At 44.8% G+C, this 15,267-nt stretch overlaps 1 protein-coding gene across 7 annotated transcripts in view; it reads right to left on the bottom strand.

Moving 5' to 3' along the window:
- The window catches only part of SYT7 (synaptotagmin 7), a 335,907-nt gene that overhangs the window by 151,507 nt on the left and 169,133 nt on the right, over nt 1-15,267 (bottom strand). For all 7 annotated transcript variants that reach the window (XM_060262265.1, XM_060262268.1, XM_060262266.1 and 4 more), the window contains exon 2: nt 12,735-12,838. In XM_060262265.1, coding sequence (XP_060118248.1) covers nt 12,735-12,838 — 104 coding nt within the window. The remainder of the gene's footprint in view (nt 1-12,734; nt 12,839-15,267) is intronic.

The following is a 15,267-nucleotide window of genomic DNA, read 5'->3' as shown; positions in this document are numbered from 1 at the left end:
GCTAAATAATAAAAACTGCGACAACTGTGTCGAAGACATGCTCAGCAATATTTTCTCACAGGCTTCACATTCAGTGACAGGATTCCCCATCAATAAACTCTCACTCCACCACAAAACAAGAATCATTTGCTACACTGCAAACCCTGGACCACTTTTCTCTCTTCATACAACCCAACTCTTTAGGCTTTCACGTATAACACCAAAACAATTGTGCAGTGCTACCCCCCTGCCCCCCCCCCCCGGCGTTTATACCTCAAATACCCTTTGCAGGCCTTTCATAAGTCCACTTTATTACTTCTGTTCCTGTGCATGGAAAAATAATTATTTTGAAAATGCTGCAGTATGCAGTTAATAACAACAATATAGGGAAGGAGGTGATAAGGATGTGTGTGGGGGGGATTGTTCAAGCCACTCTAGGCGTTGTTCTGTCGGTACTACTTCCAACTGTAAACCAATGGCTGAAGTAGAGGTTCAGCAGCAATCCAAGGCCCTTAGGTTGCTTCTGAACTTGTGAAAAGAAGTGGTGGGCGGTGGTGGTAAGATTTTGAGAGGAGAAAGAGCAAAAGTGAATGTAAGCCCCAGTAAGCTTTTTTCATAGCCCAGTCCCATGCAACTTAACTTGTAAGGAAGTCTCACTGAACCAATGGTTCTTCCAGATATATACAAAACAGCATCCCTAGGTTATGTCTTAATGACATCCTCAATTTTGGCATCAATTGTAGCAGCATTATATAAGGATAAGCTACACTTGCTGAAATTGGTTTCAGAGGGCAGCCGTGTTGGTCTGCAGTAGAATAGCTAGATTTGAGTCAAGAAGCACCTTTGAGACTTCAAAAGCTCATGCACCAAAAATCTTGTTGGTCTCTAAGGTGCTACTGGCCACTGATCTAGTTCTCTTGCTGAAAATGATCCCTTACAATTACAAAAGAAGAATTCCCCATACTGAATTTGGTAGAATCTGGACCACTTTTTCCTTTTCCTCTCACATAGGGACAACTTAGGGCTTGCAAGCATATTATACACTCACTCCAACTGGTTTCTTTAATAAGTAGAAGATGCCTCAGGTTTCACAGCAATGTTAAAGTAGCTATTCTGGTAAAGATGACCAAAAAGCTGCAATTCCAGGCTAAGCATCATTTGTCTGTAAAACACTTTCCCCACAATTTTACATGAACAAAAAATCTGAGGAACTAAATTATACCAGGGCCCAGTATTAAGAGAAAAGTGATTCTGCAAAGGGTATTAATGCCACTATTGCTGTTTAACATTTAAATAATGTCAGCCGTGCCAACAGAACAAGTTTATGATGAGTTTTTAATTCTGTATGCCTGGCTAGTGCCCTTTTTATATAGCAGTTATAGATACATTCATAACACTGAGCTTCCCCTTTTTCACCTTCCAAAAATAAGAGCTGCAGTCAAAGAAGTGATATTTAGATACATGTTTCTTAAGTAAAAGAAATCAGACAGGAATGCAAAGAAGACTTGATGGTGACAAATACGAGTGACTAAAACTAGATCTGCCCATTCATAGAAAGTGGGTCTGATTTAAAGAGCAAAGGGGATGTGTGAGAGAAGGAGGTGGTGGTGGAGGAGGAGGAAGAGATTGGATTTATATCCTGCCCTTCACTCGGAGTCTCACAGTGCCTTACAATCTCCTTTCTCTTCCCCTCTCCACAACAGACCCTGTGAGGTAGGTGGGGCTCAGAAAGCTCTTTTGAGAACTGCTCTTGAGAGAACAGCTCTGAGAGAACTGTGGCTGACCCAAGCCCACCCAGCAGCTGCATGTGGAGGAGTGAGAAATCAAACCTGGTTCTCTCAGATTAAAGCAGAAGTGTCAAACATGTGGCCCAGAGGCCAAATCAAGCCCCCTAAGGCCTCTTATCAGGCCCCCAAGCAACTGGCTGTCGTCTGCTTCCTTCTCCTTCTTTCTTGCTTCTTCTGCATCACAGCTTGCTTTCCCAGGCTTGTTCAACTGCACAGCAGAGCTGTAGCTGAGGATATTCTCCCTCCTAGTCCCTGGGGGGAAGGAAGGAAGGAAGCAAAGAGCCTTAGCTTTCTTTGCCCAGTTCCCTGGATTGCACTGGAGAGATATAAAGAAAGCACAATTGACCAACAAGTGCTAATGTTTTAAGTTTTTTAAAAAATCTTTAATCGTGTTTGTGTTTATAAGTTTATATCTCTGCTACCTGGCATTACATTTTATAACACACATGGTCTGGCCCTACAAGGTCTCATTTATGTCAGATCCGTCCCTCATAAATAAATTAGTTGACACCTCTGGTTTAGAGTCTGCGCCCTTAACCACTACAGCAATCTGGCTCTCAGAGGACAACTGAACTCTCCTTCTAGCCACTGGTTATTTGCAAGTGTTATAAATAACATCAGGATATAGTAAGCCAAGATGGAGGAAGAGTTTTGAATTTGTCACCCATATTGGGATATTTGGTTAATATAGCAGAGTTTGCCTAGTCACAGAAGTGTGATACTGAGTGCAGTGAATAAATCTCCCAAGTAGATTACAAAAAAGGCAGACTTACATTCATTCAAGTAGATCCAGTTCATATTCAGGTTGCAGTTGAAAGGAAAGAAGTCTAATCTAAAGAGTACTTTCCCTATCACAAATGGCCAATTTGTCTGGTATCATGTGTGTAAGATTATGAGAGGGTTACCAAGAAGTCACAGTTTTCAGAACCCCACCCCCCGCCCCATATTTGACTATGGGCTCTAATGAACTGTACACTAACTGGCACCTATGCCAAGCCAGCTATGGACACTTGGCCCTCATGGACTGCCATAGCGCTGAGCCAAGTCAGGCTCAGGGCACCCCTTTTGCTTGGGCTATTATACTGTGGGTAGCTTCTGCCACAGAGCCACAAAGACTTCAACCATGCTTCATCCCTCAGCTGCCCAGCCATCCTGTTGCAAACAAAATGCAGCCATGTCTTCACAAAAGACAAGACGAACAGCAGTCTTAGGAGAAGCCATATTCCTGAAGCATTTTAAAATGACACACTATTTTCCTGTGGAAGCCATGAAGAAACCCTGTCTTCATCACATACTCCTTTGCATCAAGCTTTGGTTATGCAGACGTGGCTGCCTGGCTACAGACAAAAGGAACTGATGTGAAGACACTGGTGAACAAAGGAATCTTCCTGTCACCAATTTGGAACACCACTTCTGTCAATAAAACATTACTGGACTAATCTCATCAGCATCAGCTATATCCTGCCACCCATCTTCTCCCCTCCCAAGACCTTTTGTTTCCTATTTTCCTCCAAGAGGTGTCACAATAACAAACATTAGACCCTAAATTGCCCAACATTGTTTGTTTGGTTTTTTTGTCTTAGCATATGATCCACTCAGAGAAGTAATTACTACTTTCTGGGTGCTTTTGTCAAACTTCTTGGGAACTACTGATCAACCAGGTAATCTTATCACGAGACCCTGCCTAAGGTTACAAAATTGAGTATTTAAGGCACAGCTCTCTGCCATTCAGGTGTTGCTTTTTCCTGACTGCTACCTTGCTGAAAGAAGTCACTCTCATTCCCGATCAATTTGGGTCCATTCCCATCATGGTGCTGGTCATCTCATGCCCCCCCCCTCCAAAAAAAATCTCTCTCATTGCTGAATCTCTGCCTCTCATCTGGACACGAAATGTATACCCATCAACGTAATTCCTGCTAGTGCAACTGTCTCTGTCTTTTCCTCACCATATTTCCTAGTTCTGAACTGTCTGTCATTCTTGTGTGCTTAAATTTTTCTTCAAATAAAAATTCTTGATACCTATTCTCACAACTGACACTGGGACTCCTGAAAAATACTGACTCTGGTAGACACAGGTTACTGTTCCCGTGCTATTTTTTGCCATCTTGCCCACCTAACTAAAACCGTTCAAATTTATTCAAGAAGTCAATGTGGCTAACAAGGGCATCATCTCTACAGGAGAGACCTGCAGTGACATGTGTCTCCATGGATGCCTCATTTTCAGTGGAGGCCTAGGTCACTGTTGCCAAGTCTGCCCTTTATCATCCATGGCAGGTCAGGTAACTTGTCCCCCATCTCTCCTCCCAGGACTTAGCTACAGCGATCCATGCAATGATAACTTTCAGCCTGGATTACTGTAACTTGCTCCATGTGGGGCTGCCCTTGACCCTGACTTGGAAGCTCCAGTTAGGGCAGAATGTGGTGGCACACTTGCTGATGGCAACATCTGTGCAGGTGCACATTAAACCAGTGCTATGCTAATTGCACTGGCTGCCAGTTGAGTACCAGATCCACTTCAAGGTTATGAAGCTCTAGAAAGCCTGGGAACAGCATACCTTTGGGACCATCTCTCTTCATATATGCCCCAGAGAGCCTTGCGCTCTGCAGACCAATGTCTACGGATAGTCCCTGGCCCAAAATATGTTTGCTTAGCCTCAACCAGAGCCTGGGTCTTTTCTGCCCCAGCCTGGTGGAATACACTCCTGGTTGAGATCAGAGCCCTGCAGGACTTGCTACAGTTTTGCAGGGCCAGCACCACCTTGGCTTCCCCTGCCTATAGTAAGCCTACAGTCCTGTGAACATCTAACAGGTGGTGTATTGGACAGCTCTGGAGTAATGTATGTTAGTTGTTATCCTGTTTTATTTAACTGGTTTTTAATTGTATATTATTCGTGCTGTGAGCCACCCTGAGCCCACTGTAGGACATAAGTGCAACAAACAAACAAAAAGCTTCCAGTTGCTCAGACAGCAAATGGCATGTATTACTTCTCTGGATTATCAGACCCAATGTTTGTTTTTTTTAATTCTATGGCAATGTTTTGAAAACCCAAAAATATCTGGATTCCAGAACTGTGCAGAACTCTGGCTTTGCACTGCTGCAATCTTACTTATACTACTTATGTTCGCTGCGGTGAATCTGAAACTTACATATATTTGGGTCTTGCAGAGTAATATATGCAAGTGGGGGGGGCGGTCAAGGCTTCTGTCTTAATGTCTACTACTTTCTTTCTTTTACTGGGAGTGAAATGGCTTTTCTGTCAGCACTGAAGAGATGTCAAGCTGCTAGAGACGCATTGCATTAAGTTGTTATTGAGGTGATCAGTGAATGCCTGCTACAGTCAGGCAGCCACTGTAGGGTAATGGTTGAACTACTGAAGAGGCCAGGGTTCATATCTCCATTCAACTGTGAAGCCTCACTAGGAGGCCTAACCTACGTCACGTTTTCTCCCCTAAGCACACGGGAGAAAATACTTGACACAGATATGATGAATGAACTACATTTGTCTACAAGTCCCCAGTAAAAGGAAATTAAAAAGCAGCATGTTACGTCTTGCATTTCAGTCGTGATGTTACAACACAGCGAACGCTACAGAGGCGACCAGTGGAAGTCCACTGGTCCCCGGATGTAGCTCTCTAATACGCTCCGCCAATCAAGATTTGTGGCGGGAAGTTTAACTGGCCAGGATTGGACCTGGCCAGACGGAAGGTTGTTCCAGGGTATGTATATAATCGGGACCCGGCCCGCGTGTCTTGCCCTTGTGATGTACTCGCCAATAAAGTATGTTGCCTTCAACACAACTTGTCACTCAGTACATTACACAGCATATATACTAAGTGTACAGGAAAGGCTGCCAAGTCTGGCTTGGGAAATTTTTGGAAACCTGGGAGCAGTGCCTGGGGAGGGCATGGGGTTGCCAGCCTCCAGGTGGGACCTGAAGATCTCCTGCTTTTACAACTGATCTCTAGCTGGCAGAGATACGAACATACGAAGCTGCCTTATACTGAATCAGACTCTCGGTCCATCAAAGACAATATTGTCTACTCAGACTGGCAACGATCTCCAGGATCTCAAGTGGAGGTTTCATGCCTACTTGCCTGGACCCTTTTTAGTTGGAGATGTCGGGGATTGAACATGGGACCTTCTGCTTCCCAAGCAGATGCTCTACCACTGAGCCACTGTCCCTCCCCTAAAGATCAGCTCCCTTAGAGAAAATGGCTGCTTTGAAGACTGGGTGGACTCTATGGCATTGAACCATGCTAAGGCCCCTCCTCTTCCCAAACCCCACCTTCTCTTGGATCCACCCCCAACATTTCCAGGTATTTTTCAACACAGTATTTGCAGCCCTAGGAGGGCATAACAAGGATGTGATATCACTCTAGGACATATGTTTCTCTATAGTTGAGTCCACCTCCCAACTATCAGTTCCTCCAAGGTTTCTGTAATCTGGAGATCAACTGGTATAATGCCAGGCCCCCACCTGAAGGCTGGCAATCTTTGACAGGAGAAGAAGCACCTTCTTGAGTGAGATATTGCTGCTTCCCGCTCTTAATTAAAAATTAGGTTAGATGTAAGGTATGTTCCAAACATAGCTCAGCCGCTATTGAAAATGTTGCATATATACAAATTTATAAAAATTTAATACAGGTGAACTACATGAAATTAAACCAAACAAACCAGGGGTGGGTGGCAGAGACTGACCAAGAGAGAGATCTTGGGGTCGTGGTAGATAACTCACTGAGAATGTCAAGACGGTGTGCGATTGCAATAAAAAAGGCCAATGCCATGCTGGGAATTATTAGGAAGGGAATTGAAAACAAATCAGCCAGTATCATAATGCCCCTGTATAAATCGATGGTGCGGTCTCATTTGGAATACTGTGTGCAATTCTGGTCACCGCACCTCAAAAAGGATATTATAGCATTGGAAAAAGTGCAGAAAAGAGCAACTAGAATGATTACAGGTTTGGAACACTTTCCCTATGAAGAAAGGTTAAAACGCTTGGGGCTCTTTAGCTTGGAGAAACGTTGACTGCGGGGTGACATGATAGAGGTATACAAGATTATGCATGGGATGGAGAAGGTAGAGAAAGAAGTACTTTTCTCCCTTTCTCACAATACAAGAACTCGTGGGCATTCAATGAAATTGCTGAGCAGTCGGGTTAGAACGAATAAAAGGAAGTACTCCTTCACCCAAAGGCTGATTAACATGTGGAATTCACTGCCACAGGAGGTGGTGGCGGCTACAAGCATAGCCAGCTTCAAGAGGGGGTTAGATAAAAATATGGAGCAGAGGTCCATCAGTGGCTATTAGCCACAGTGTGTGTGTGTGTGTGTATATATATATATATATATATATATATATATATATATATATATATAAATTTTTGGCCACTGTGTGACACAGAGGCCGTTTTCGCACTAGCGTTTACTCCGGCGTAGCACCCCATTTACCTCCGGATCTTTTCCTGGTTTTCCCACCTGTTGCTCCGGCGCTGCGGTTTGCTCCGGCGCTGCAGGGGTTTCACGCCGGAGTATCTAGATCCACCTCCTTCCGGAGTTTTTGAAAACCTCCGGATCCACACCGGATCCACTCCTCGGAGTTTGCTGTGGGAAATCCATCCACGCCGGATCGACTGCTTTGTGGGCGTCACCCTCTCCCTTTCCGTCCTCCCACCCCATCCACCCCCTTGGCCAATCATCAGCCTTTCGCGGCGCTTCCCCAAAGTGCCGGCACGGCCATTTTTTTTTAAACTTCACAGTTTTGCGTAATAGCGATATTTCGAAATTAACAAATAGAAAAAAAAACCCCTCCTGGAATAGCCTCAATTGCCACTTCAATTGGTTTCGTTAGATTTTTTTTTTATTATTATTGACTTTAGTTGCGTCATTTCGCTGTTGCGTTATCTCGATAATGCGAAAACAAGGCCATTCCAGCAGCTGCAAGTGGAAGAGTGGGGAATCCAACCCGGTTCTCCCAGATAACAGTCTGCACACTTAACCACTGCACCAAACTGGCTCGCCTGGGCTGGAAGAATTTCTTGCGGGCCATGGCTTCTCCAGCAGTGAGTGGCAGGCCCCGGAGTCCAGGTGGAGCTGTCTTTCTCTAGTGGGTCAGTTCCCTGCCGCCTGTTTTGCGAGATTTCTCTTGCTTCGCCTCTTCCTTGCGGCCGGGAGAGGCGGGTGCCAGCTGCCCTTTCCCTTTTGCGCATAAAGCACCAGCTCTCTGGCACACACAAACGCGCGCGCACGCGGTCCGCGTGCAAAGAGGGGAAATAAATACTAAAGCATCATCTCCAAAGGCTGCCAGGAAAAAAAGAGAAAAAAGCCCTCTTTTTCCCCCTGACTGGCTGCAGCCCGCGCTTGTCAGGGGAAAGCAATGCTTCGGAAACCTCAGGCATATGGTAATAGGAATGGCTTTTTTGGTGTGTGTGGGGGGGTCTGGCGGGGGCGGCGAGGGGAGGGGAGGAGGAAGCGGAGCGTCAGCAGCGCGGTCAAGGCGAGGGCAGAAGTTCAGGCAATTGGTGGTTTCTGAAAGTGTGTTGTGTTTGTTCTGGATGCGGGTGCGGATTCCTCCAGCAAGACAGGGCGGCCGTAGCCAGTTTCGCTGCCGAAGAGGGTGAGGGGGGCTGGGGTGTGTGAGCAAGGGCAGAACAGCTCGGCCTCTGATGCCCGCAGGAGGCTGCGGGGGGGTGAGGGGTGCAATCTGCAGAGACCGGGGGCGCTGCAAGAGAGGGGAGGGGAAGGCGCAGGAATCCCCTCTGCGAGACCTCCCCCCCCCGGGCTTTCAGTTGCACCGCTCGCCCCACAAACGCCTGGAATCTTGGGTTGCCAACCCCCAGGTGAGGCCTTGGAATTATACAACTGATCCCCACGGCTACAGAGATCAGTTCCCCTGAAGGAAATGGGATCTTCCGAGGGTAGGTGCTAGGACAGCATATAGATTCGTAGACGAGTTGGAAGGGACCTTCAGGGTCATATAATCCAACCCCCTAAAGGGCTGTGGAGGATTCTACAGCTGCAGCCAATCCATAAGCAGCAGCAGCACACGTGATGCGGTTTGTCCACGAAAAGAAGGGGAGGGAACGGCTGTGCCTGCTCGATGTTACGTTAGTACGTCCTTACGCAACCAGACTTGCGCTTAAAAAAAAATGATTGACAGGGCATCGAACTCAAGTCGATGCCAGTGGGAAAACGATTTGAGCCGGGGCTTCAGGGAAGGCGACTCCGCAAAGAGTCACTAGTGCGAAAACGAGAAAAATGATCCGGACATAATTGCGCCGCGGAATAAGGGGAGCAAACGCTAAGTGCGAAAACGACCAGAGTGTTGGACTGGATGGGCCATTGGCCTGATCCAACATGGCTTCTCTTATGCTCTTATGTTTAAAAGGTTTGTGAATTGCTGGGGCTAGCTAGGCAAGTACTCCCACACTGGTGTGGAGAAATCCAGGCCATAAAACTGCAGAAGCCTGGGGTGGGAGGAAATTTGTCACTCATTCCCATTTATGTCATAGAAAGAAGCTTTCAATTTTTTTTTTTTAAGTCTGAGTGCTCGCACACTACAGAGGCACAGAAGAGGAGTGCTCATTCATTAAAACATATTGATGGCTCATATTTAGATATGACTCCTCTATGGTATTTTATGCAGTATTTCTCTTGACTATTTTATGCAATGTAGCTGAATGATATAATTTAATGCTCTTTTTAATGTATTCGTAAGTTTCAATTCTTTGTTTTTAATAAAGATTCATTTATTTTTTTATTTTTTTTAAATCACATAAAACAAGCAAAAAGTCACAATATGTCACCTGTTACCAATCATGTCACAAGCAATATCCCCTAAGACACTTGCACATTTCAAATAACATTTGCAACTGCAATAAATGTGCTAGCTGAGAAGAAAATCACATTTCCTCAAATATAAATATGGTGCTTTGAGTACATGGAAAGTGAAAAATGCACAGAAATGTAGCCTTGAGGGAATTATGCCTTGATTCCTTCCACGTCTGAATGGCACCTAGCAAAAAGCTAATAAATGAAATAGCAGGCAAAGGCACTGACACAGCAGGGTCCTTCTTTGGCATTAACACAAGCAGAATATATTTTGTTTCTGACAGCTGTAAGCTTGAGATGAGAATAGCACATTTGCCTTCACCTAGCCAAGAATCTGAAACAATCTGGGAAGGAAACAGCAGGATAAGACAACCCACCTCTCCCACCAAGACATACCAGGCAATTATGCACCGGAGAAGAATCTCCCCCAGGTGAACCATCACTAATTCTGGATTGCAGCCAAGCTAGGTACATCGACTCTGCATGTTAGCTTTGTGTGTACATGGTATAAACAGTACACAATTAATCAGATTCTTGGAAAAGATCCCACAGGCTGAAGCTCAGTTACTGGCTGTATCAATTTCCCTTTGCAGGTAAGAGAATTAGCTATCTGAATCAGAGACAAGATCTCTGAAGACAATTCACAGTTCTGATAATGTTTATTTTTAAGGGATTTATAAGTCACCTCTCAAGAGAGCTACTCAGTTTCAAATGATAATTGCATTAAATACTTGGCTTTATTGATATTAGAGTAACAGGACTAATTAATGTGATTAGGTAGTTAGATTGCTTTGTGTTAGCAAACTTATCAATCAACATTCCTCTGCTTGCTGGTGATTAGAAATCAGACTGGTGTGAATAAGAATTTGGTTGCGAAATACTGGATTAGGGATTGAATCTCGTAGCTTAAAAGTACATTGATTTTGCCTTTAGTGCAACAGAAAGACATCTGAGTTGACTGCACAACAATGGGTAGCTGGAAGTAGTTGTGGTGGCATTAAGTTGCAGCTGACCACAGAGTCCTCAAAGCAAGATATGAATGGAGGTGGTTTGCCATTGCCTTCCTTTGTGCAGCAACCCTGGAATTCCTTGGTAGTCTCCCATTTAAGGACTAAACAGCACTGACCTTGCTTACCTCCCAAGATCTGATGAGACTGGGCAAGCCTGGACATGGGTAGTTATTTGATTGCCTGGAAAGCCCTTCACATTGCAAAGATGGGAGACCTGTCAGGGCATGGAAGACCTTTAGCCAGAAATAAATATGCTAAAATGGTCTTGATACAAATGCAACCTTTCTACAATCATTCCAGAATATTTCTAAATAAACAAGTTGCCTCTGCTGCTTCCCCATACTTGACTGTTTGAAGTTTATCGCAATTCAGAACACAGTCTATTACCATGAAAGCAGATAAAACAGTCACTTGCTCAGCTGCAGAGAAATTATAAATACAGGTAGCATGGTTGACCAGCAAGTTTGTCAGAATGCATGAACAGAATGCAAACAGATTGATTCAGTTGCAGGAAAACCAAGAGAAGAGAAAGGTGTTTTTCCTTCAATAGATCAATCTAGGAGAGGAACAGAGGAAGAGAAATATATGGTGCCTCAAAATGCAGTTGAGCATAAAAAAGGCTTTTAACACATCATTTTTCAGCTGGTGCAAAAGTGTCTTTGCATATGGGTGTTTGGTAGTGCTCTAACATCCCTGGGTGTGTGTCTTTGCCAGCACAGTCTAGGTAATCAAATCATCATGCCTCAAAGCACAAGCTGATGGTTACATGGGCTATGAAAGAACCTCCTTGCTCCAATAAAGTCAGCCATCTATTTTAGGGAAAACTCCTTCCCTCTAAGGGCTTGGGTATAACAAGCATCAGGATTTCACTCTTCTTTCTCCAAAGATTTGAACCTGGACAGGGAAAGGGAAAGGGAATAGACAAACAATGGCAACAAAATGGTTTTCCATATTATACAGATATTGCTCCTCTCTCTTCAGTTACTTCACCAGTGACAAGACTTTCTTTTTCTCCATTTGCTTGTACAGAGACAAGTAAGTGGGCAGAAAGCAAGACAACTTTCTTTTCAAAGAGCTGAAGGGAGAAAGAAAATGCCCTCAAGGAAGAACTCTATAATTAAAAATCTGTCAGCCTTTTAACAATAAAAGCAAATATAGAGCCACTGAGCATAATTATTTTAGTTTTAACATAGGATTGGTATAACCCTTTTATCTACGGATTATTCTCCAAGTCAGAATAAAAATGGTTTAGGGACAGAATTTTATCTGTAGTTAACAGTAGAAGAAAAAGTTAAAAACCCCTTCACCCCCTTAGCTCCACCTCCATTTCTCCCCTCTGAAATTTATAAACCTAAACTCTGATCAGGCTCAAGCTACATGAAATTCTGTGTTTCTCTGCATCTTTTTTTTAAAACTGAATATCAGTCTGCGTACACTGAGAGTCTGAGTGAATGGGAGGGACACAGAGAGAGGCTGCTAAGTTTAATGACTTCCTGGGCCCTACAGTCCTTTTATCAGCATAAAACTATCTCTCCCAGGCTTTGTCTACATCCTTTGGTTTAAGATAAACCTTGTGTATTATAAGAAAGTTTCTGCTACCTTTTCCTTTAGGTAGATTTGAGTGGTGGGTGGGCAGTTTCAGGCTTCCATGTTTGTCTTTCCTCTACCTCTACTGCCATCTTTGTTCTGTTTCGTTCTATTCCATCTTTTAGGATCAGTAATTATCCACTCTTCTCTGCTCGCCACCTGCTTTTTCCCTTTCAGCCCTTGCTCTTTTCCAATCCCTTCATCTACTTGGTTTGGTTTCTTGCTTTGTAGCTCCTGATCCTTTAATTACTGTTGTTCGAATACAGCTTTAGTTCCACTTTAATTGCTGGTGTTATGCCCCAAGCATTTAGCAGGGACTAGGGGGCACCGTATAAACACCGTTATTATTATCAATCAGCATTGTAATTAAACTCCTGCCTGCCTCTCCCCAGAAGCATGCAACCTATTCCATTCCATTTGAGCACAGAGAACTTTAAAATTCACAGGCTTTTAAACAGCTGTTTTACCCAGGAAAAGCATTTTTTCACTGGTTCTGAATTTTCCGTCTCAGCATTGCTGACTGCACACCATTATAACTTACCAATTTACGTTGGCACCATTGGCAGATCCCGCACAGAACAATGGTGACACTAAGGCTGATGGTGATGATGGCTGAGACCAAAAGGACATCACGAGACGGTAACCCTGAGAAGAGAAACCCACAGATTAGCTATGCCAGTGTCAGGAATAGCTCCTCAGCCCCACTGTGGAATACAGGTTAACCTGAGGCTACTTGAATTCCCCTGTTTTCTACACCTCACCTGTCTCTTAGTAGCCTCTGTAAAGTAGGCAGAGGCTGCCAACAGGCTGGTTAACAGCTGGGATAAAGACAGGAGTTTACTATTAACACCCAATAATTAAAACCTTAAATGCTCTGAATCCAAGCCAAATAATTTCTGACATTTAGGAGTGTCTGGACCATCTGACTAATTTATTTATTTGATTTATATCCTGCCCTCCCCGCCGAGGCAGGCTCAGGGTGGCTAACAGTATAAAATCACAGTAACAATTAAAACAATACATATTATAAAATCGCAGATTCTACAATTCAAAGCAATCAAAATTGGTTTGATGCTAATCTTATTAGATGTTGTATATTTTCATTGATGACGACATTTCTCCAGTTTCCTACGATGTAGGCTCCGCGTCAGTTAAAAGCCCACCCGAAGAGAGCAGTCTTACAGGCCTTGTGGAACTGAGCAAGGTTCCGCAAGGCCCTCACTTCCTCTGGCAGTTGGTTCCACTAGTGGGGGTCTGCAATCGAGAAGGCCCTCTCTCTGGTGGTCTTTAATTTGGCCTCCTTCGGCCCGGGAATTACCAATAAATTTTGAGATCCAGATCGAAGTACCCTCTGAGGAACATGTGGGGAGAGACAGTCCCTAAGGTAGGCAGGTCCTAGGCCATATAGGGCTTTAAAGATAATAACCAGCACCTTGTACCGGACTCGGTATATTATTGGCAGCCAGTGCAGACCCCGGAGCCCCAGCCGAATGTGCTCCCACCTGGGAAGCCCCAATAACAGCCTGGCTGCTGCATTCTGCACTAGCTGTAGTTTCGAGGTTTGGCATAGGGGCAGCCCCAAGCAGATGGCATTACAGTACTCCAACCTCGAGGTGACCGTAGCATGGATCACTGTTGCCAGGTCATCATGCTCCAGGAAGGTGACCAACTGCCTCACCCGCCTAAGATGGAAAAAAGCAGATTTGGCACTGGCTGCTATCTGGGCCTCCATTGTCAGGGCAGGCTCCAGCAGCACCCCCAAGCTCTTGACCTTGTGTGCCATTGTCAGTGGTGCAGCATCAAATGGTGGTACGGGGATTTCCCTGCCCAGACTGCCATGACTCAGGCAAAAGACCTCTGTCTTCGCTGGATTCAACTTCAATCAACTCAGTCTGAGCCAACCTGCCACAGCTTGCAACGCCAGATCCAGATTTTCTGGGACACAGTCAGGACAGCCGTCCATCAGTAGATAGAGCAGGGTGTCATCAGCATACTGGTGGCAACCCAACCCATACCTCCGGGCAATCTGGCCAAGGGGGGCGCATATAGATGTTAAACAGCATTGGGGAGAGCACCACCCCCTGAGGCACCCCGGGTAATTCTGATACTTTGCTGCCTGTATAGGTTTTCCAGGCAGCCAGAGGGCCAGCAAAGGAGATGTTTTCCTGATCAGGAAGTTGTCCAACGGAATAGTTATCTGATCTTCCCACCAAAAAATGTCCTTTTTCAATTGATGATTTTGTATACAGTGTTTTCATTTTCTGCCAATCAGTGCAAAGTCTTACTGGCTTTGGAAGAGTTTTGTGATTCTATGTAAGTGTGGATACTGATGGCATGAGTTGTTTTGTTCTCTGGGGCTAACAGACTAGGGGAAAGGTTTTGATTTCACCTGCTATAAAGAGGAAAAGAGGTGGAGGTTCAGCCTCAAGGCAACCCCCACCCCCGTTAATAGTGACTGAAATTGCTGGTGGACCAACTTCTCTGCTCTGCCCCCAGGCCTCTATTTTCCCCAGTTGCTCTGTGGGTGCATTCTGATCTGCAGCTCCCTTCAGTTCCCCTCACAGCTTTGTGATACTTTCTTTTAAGGGTTAACAAGGGTTAGATAACTCATGTGCTCTGGGCCTTTTCAGGCTGAGCTATCAGATAGAGGCAGTGGACCATGCCATCTTGTTGTGGTGTTTAGAGGTATAAGTAGGTATCAGGGATGTGGTTTAGATTGGTTTAAATTGTTCCTTATGGACTGGACTCAAACAATTGCAATTGCAGACCAGCTGTCATAAGTGTGGGCAGGGCTTTTATGTACAAAAAGCCCATCAGGAACTTATTTGCATATTAGGCCACACATCCCTGATGCCAAAGCCAGCCAGAACTGCGTTTCCATGTGTTCCTGCTCAGAAAAAGTCCTGCGTGTGGGATTTGCCTTGTGGGGTTCCTCAGGGTGCAGTTATCCCTCCTCCACTCTATTCAATCTCTATATAAAACCCTTAGGAGAAATCATTTGTAGTTTTGGAAGTGGGTGTCATCAATATCCTGATGACAGCCAGCTTTATTTCTGTCTATCCAAATATCCTGGT

Source organism: Heteronotia binoei, chromosome 21 (genome assembly GCF_032191835.1).
Source record: "Heteronotia binoei isolate CCM8104 ecotype False Entrance Well chromosome 21, APGP_CSIRO_Hbin_v1, whole genome shotgun sequence".
Lineage (NCBI taxonomy): Eukaryota > Metazoa > Chordata > Lepidosauria > Squamata > Gekkonidae > Heteronotia > Heteronotia binoei.
This window is presented reverse-complemented; position numbering and strand designations above follow the sequence as displayed.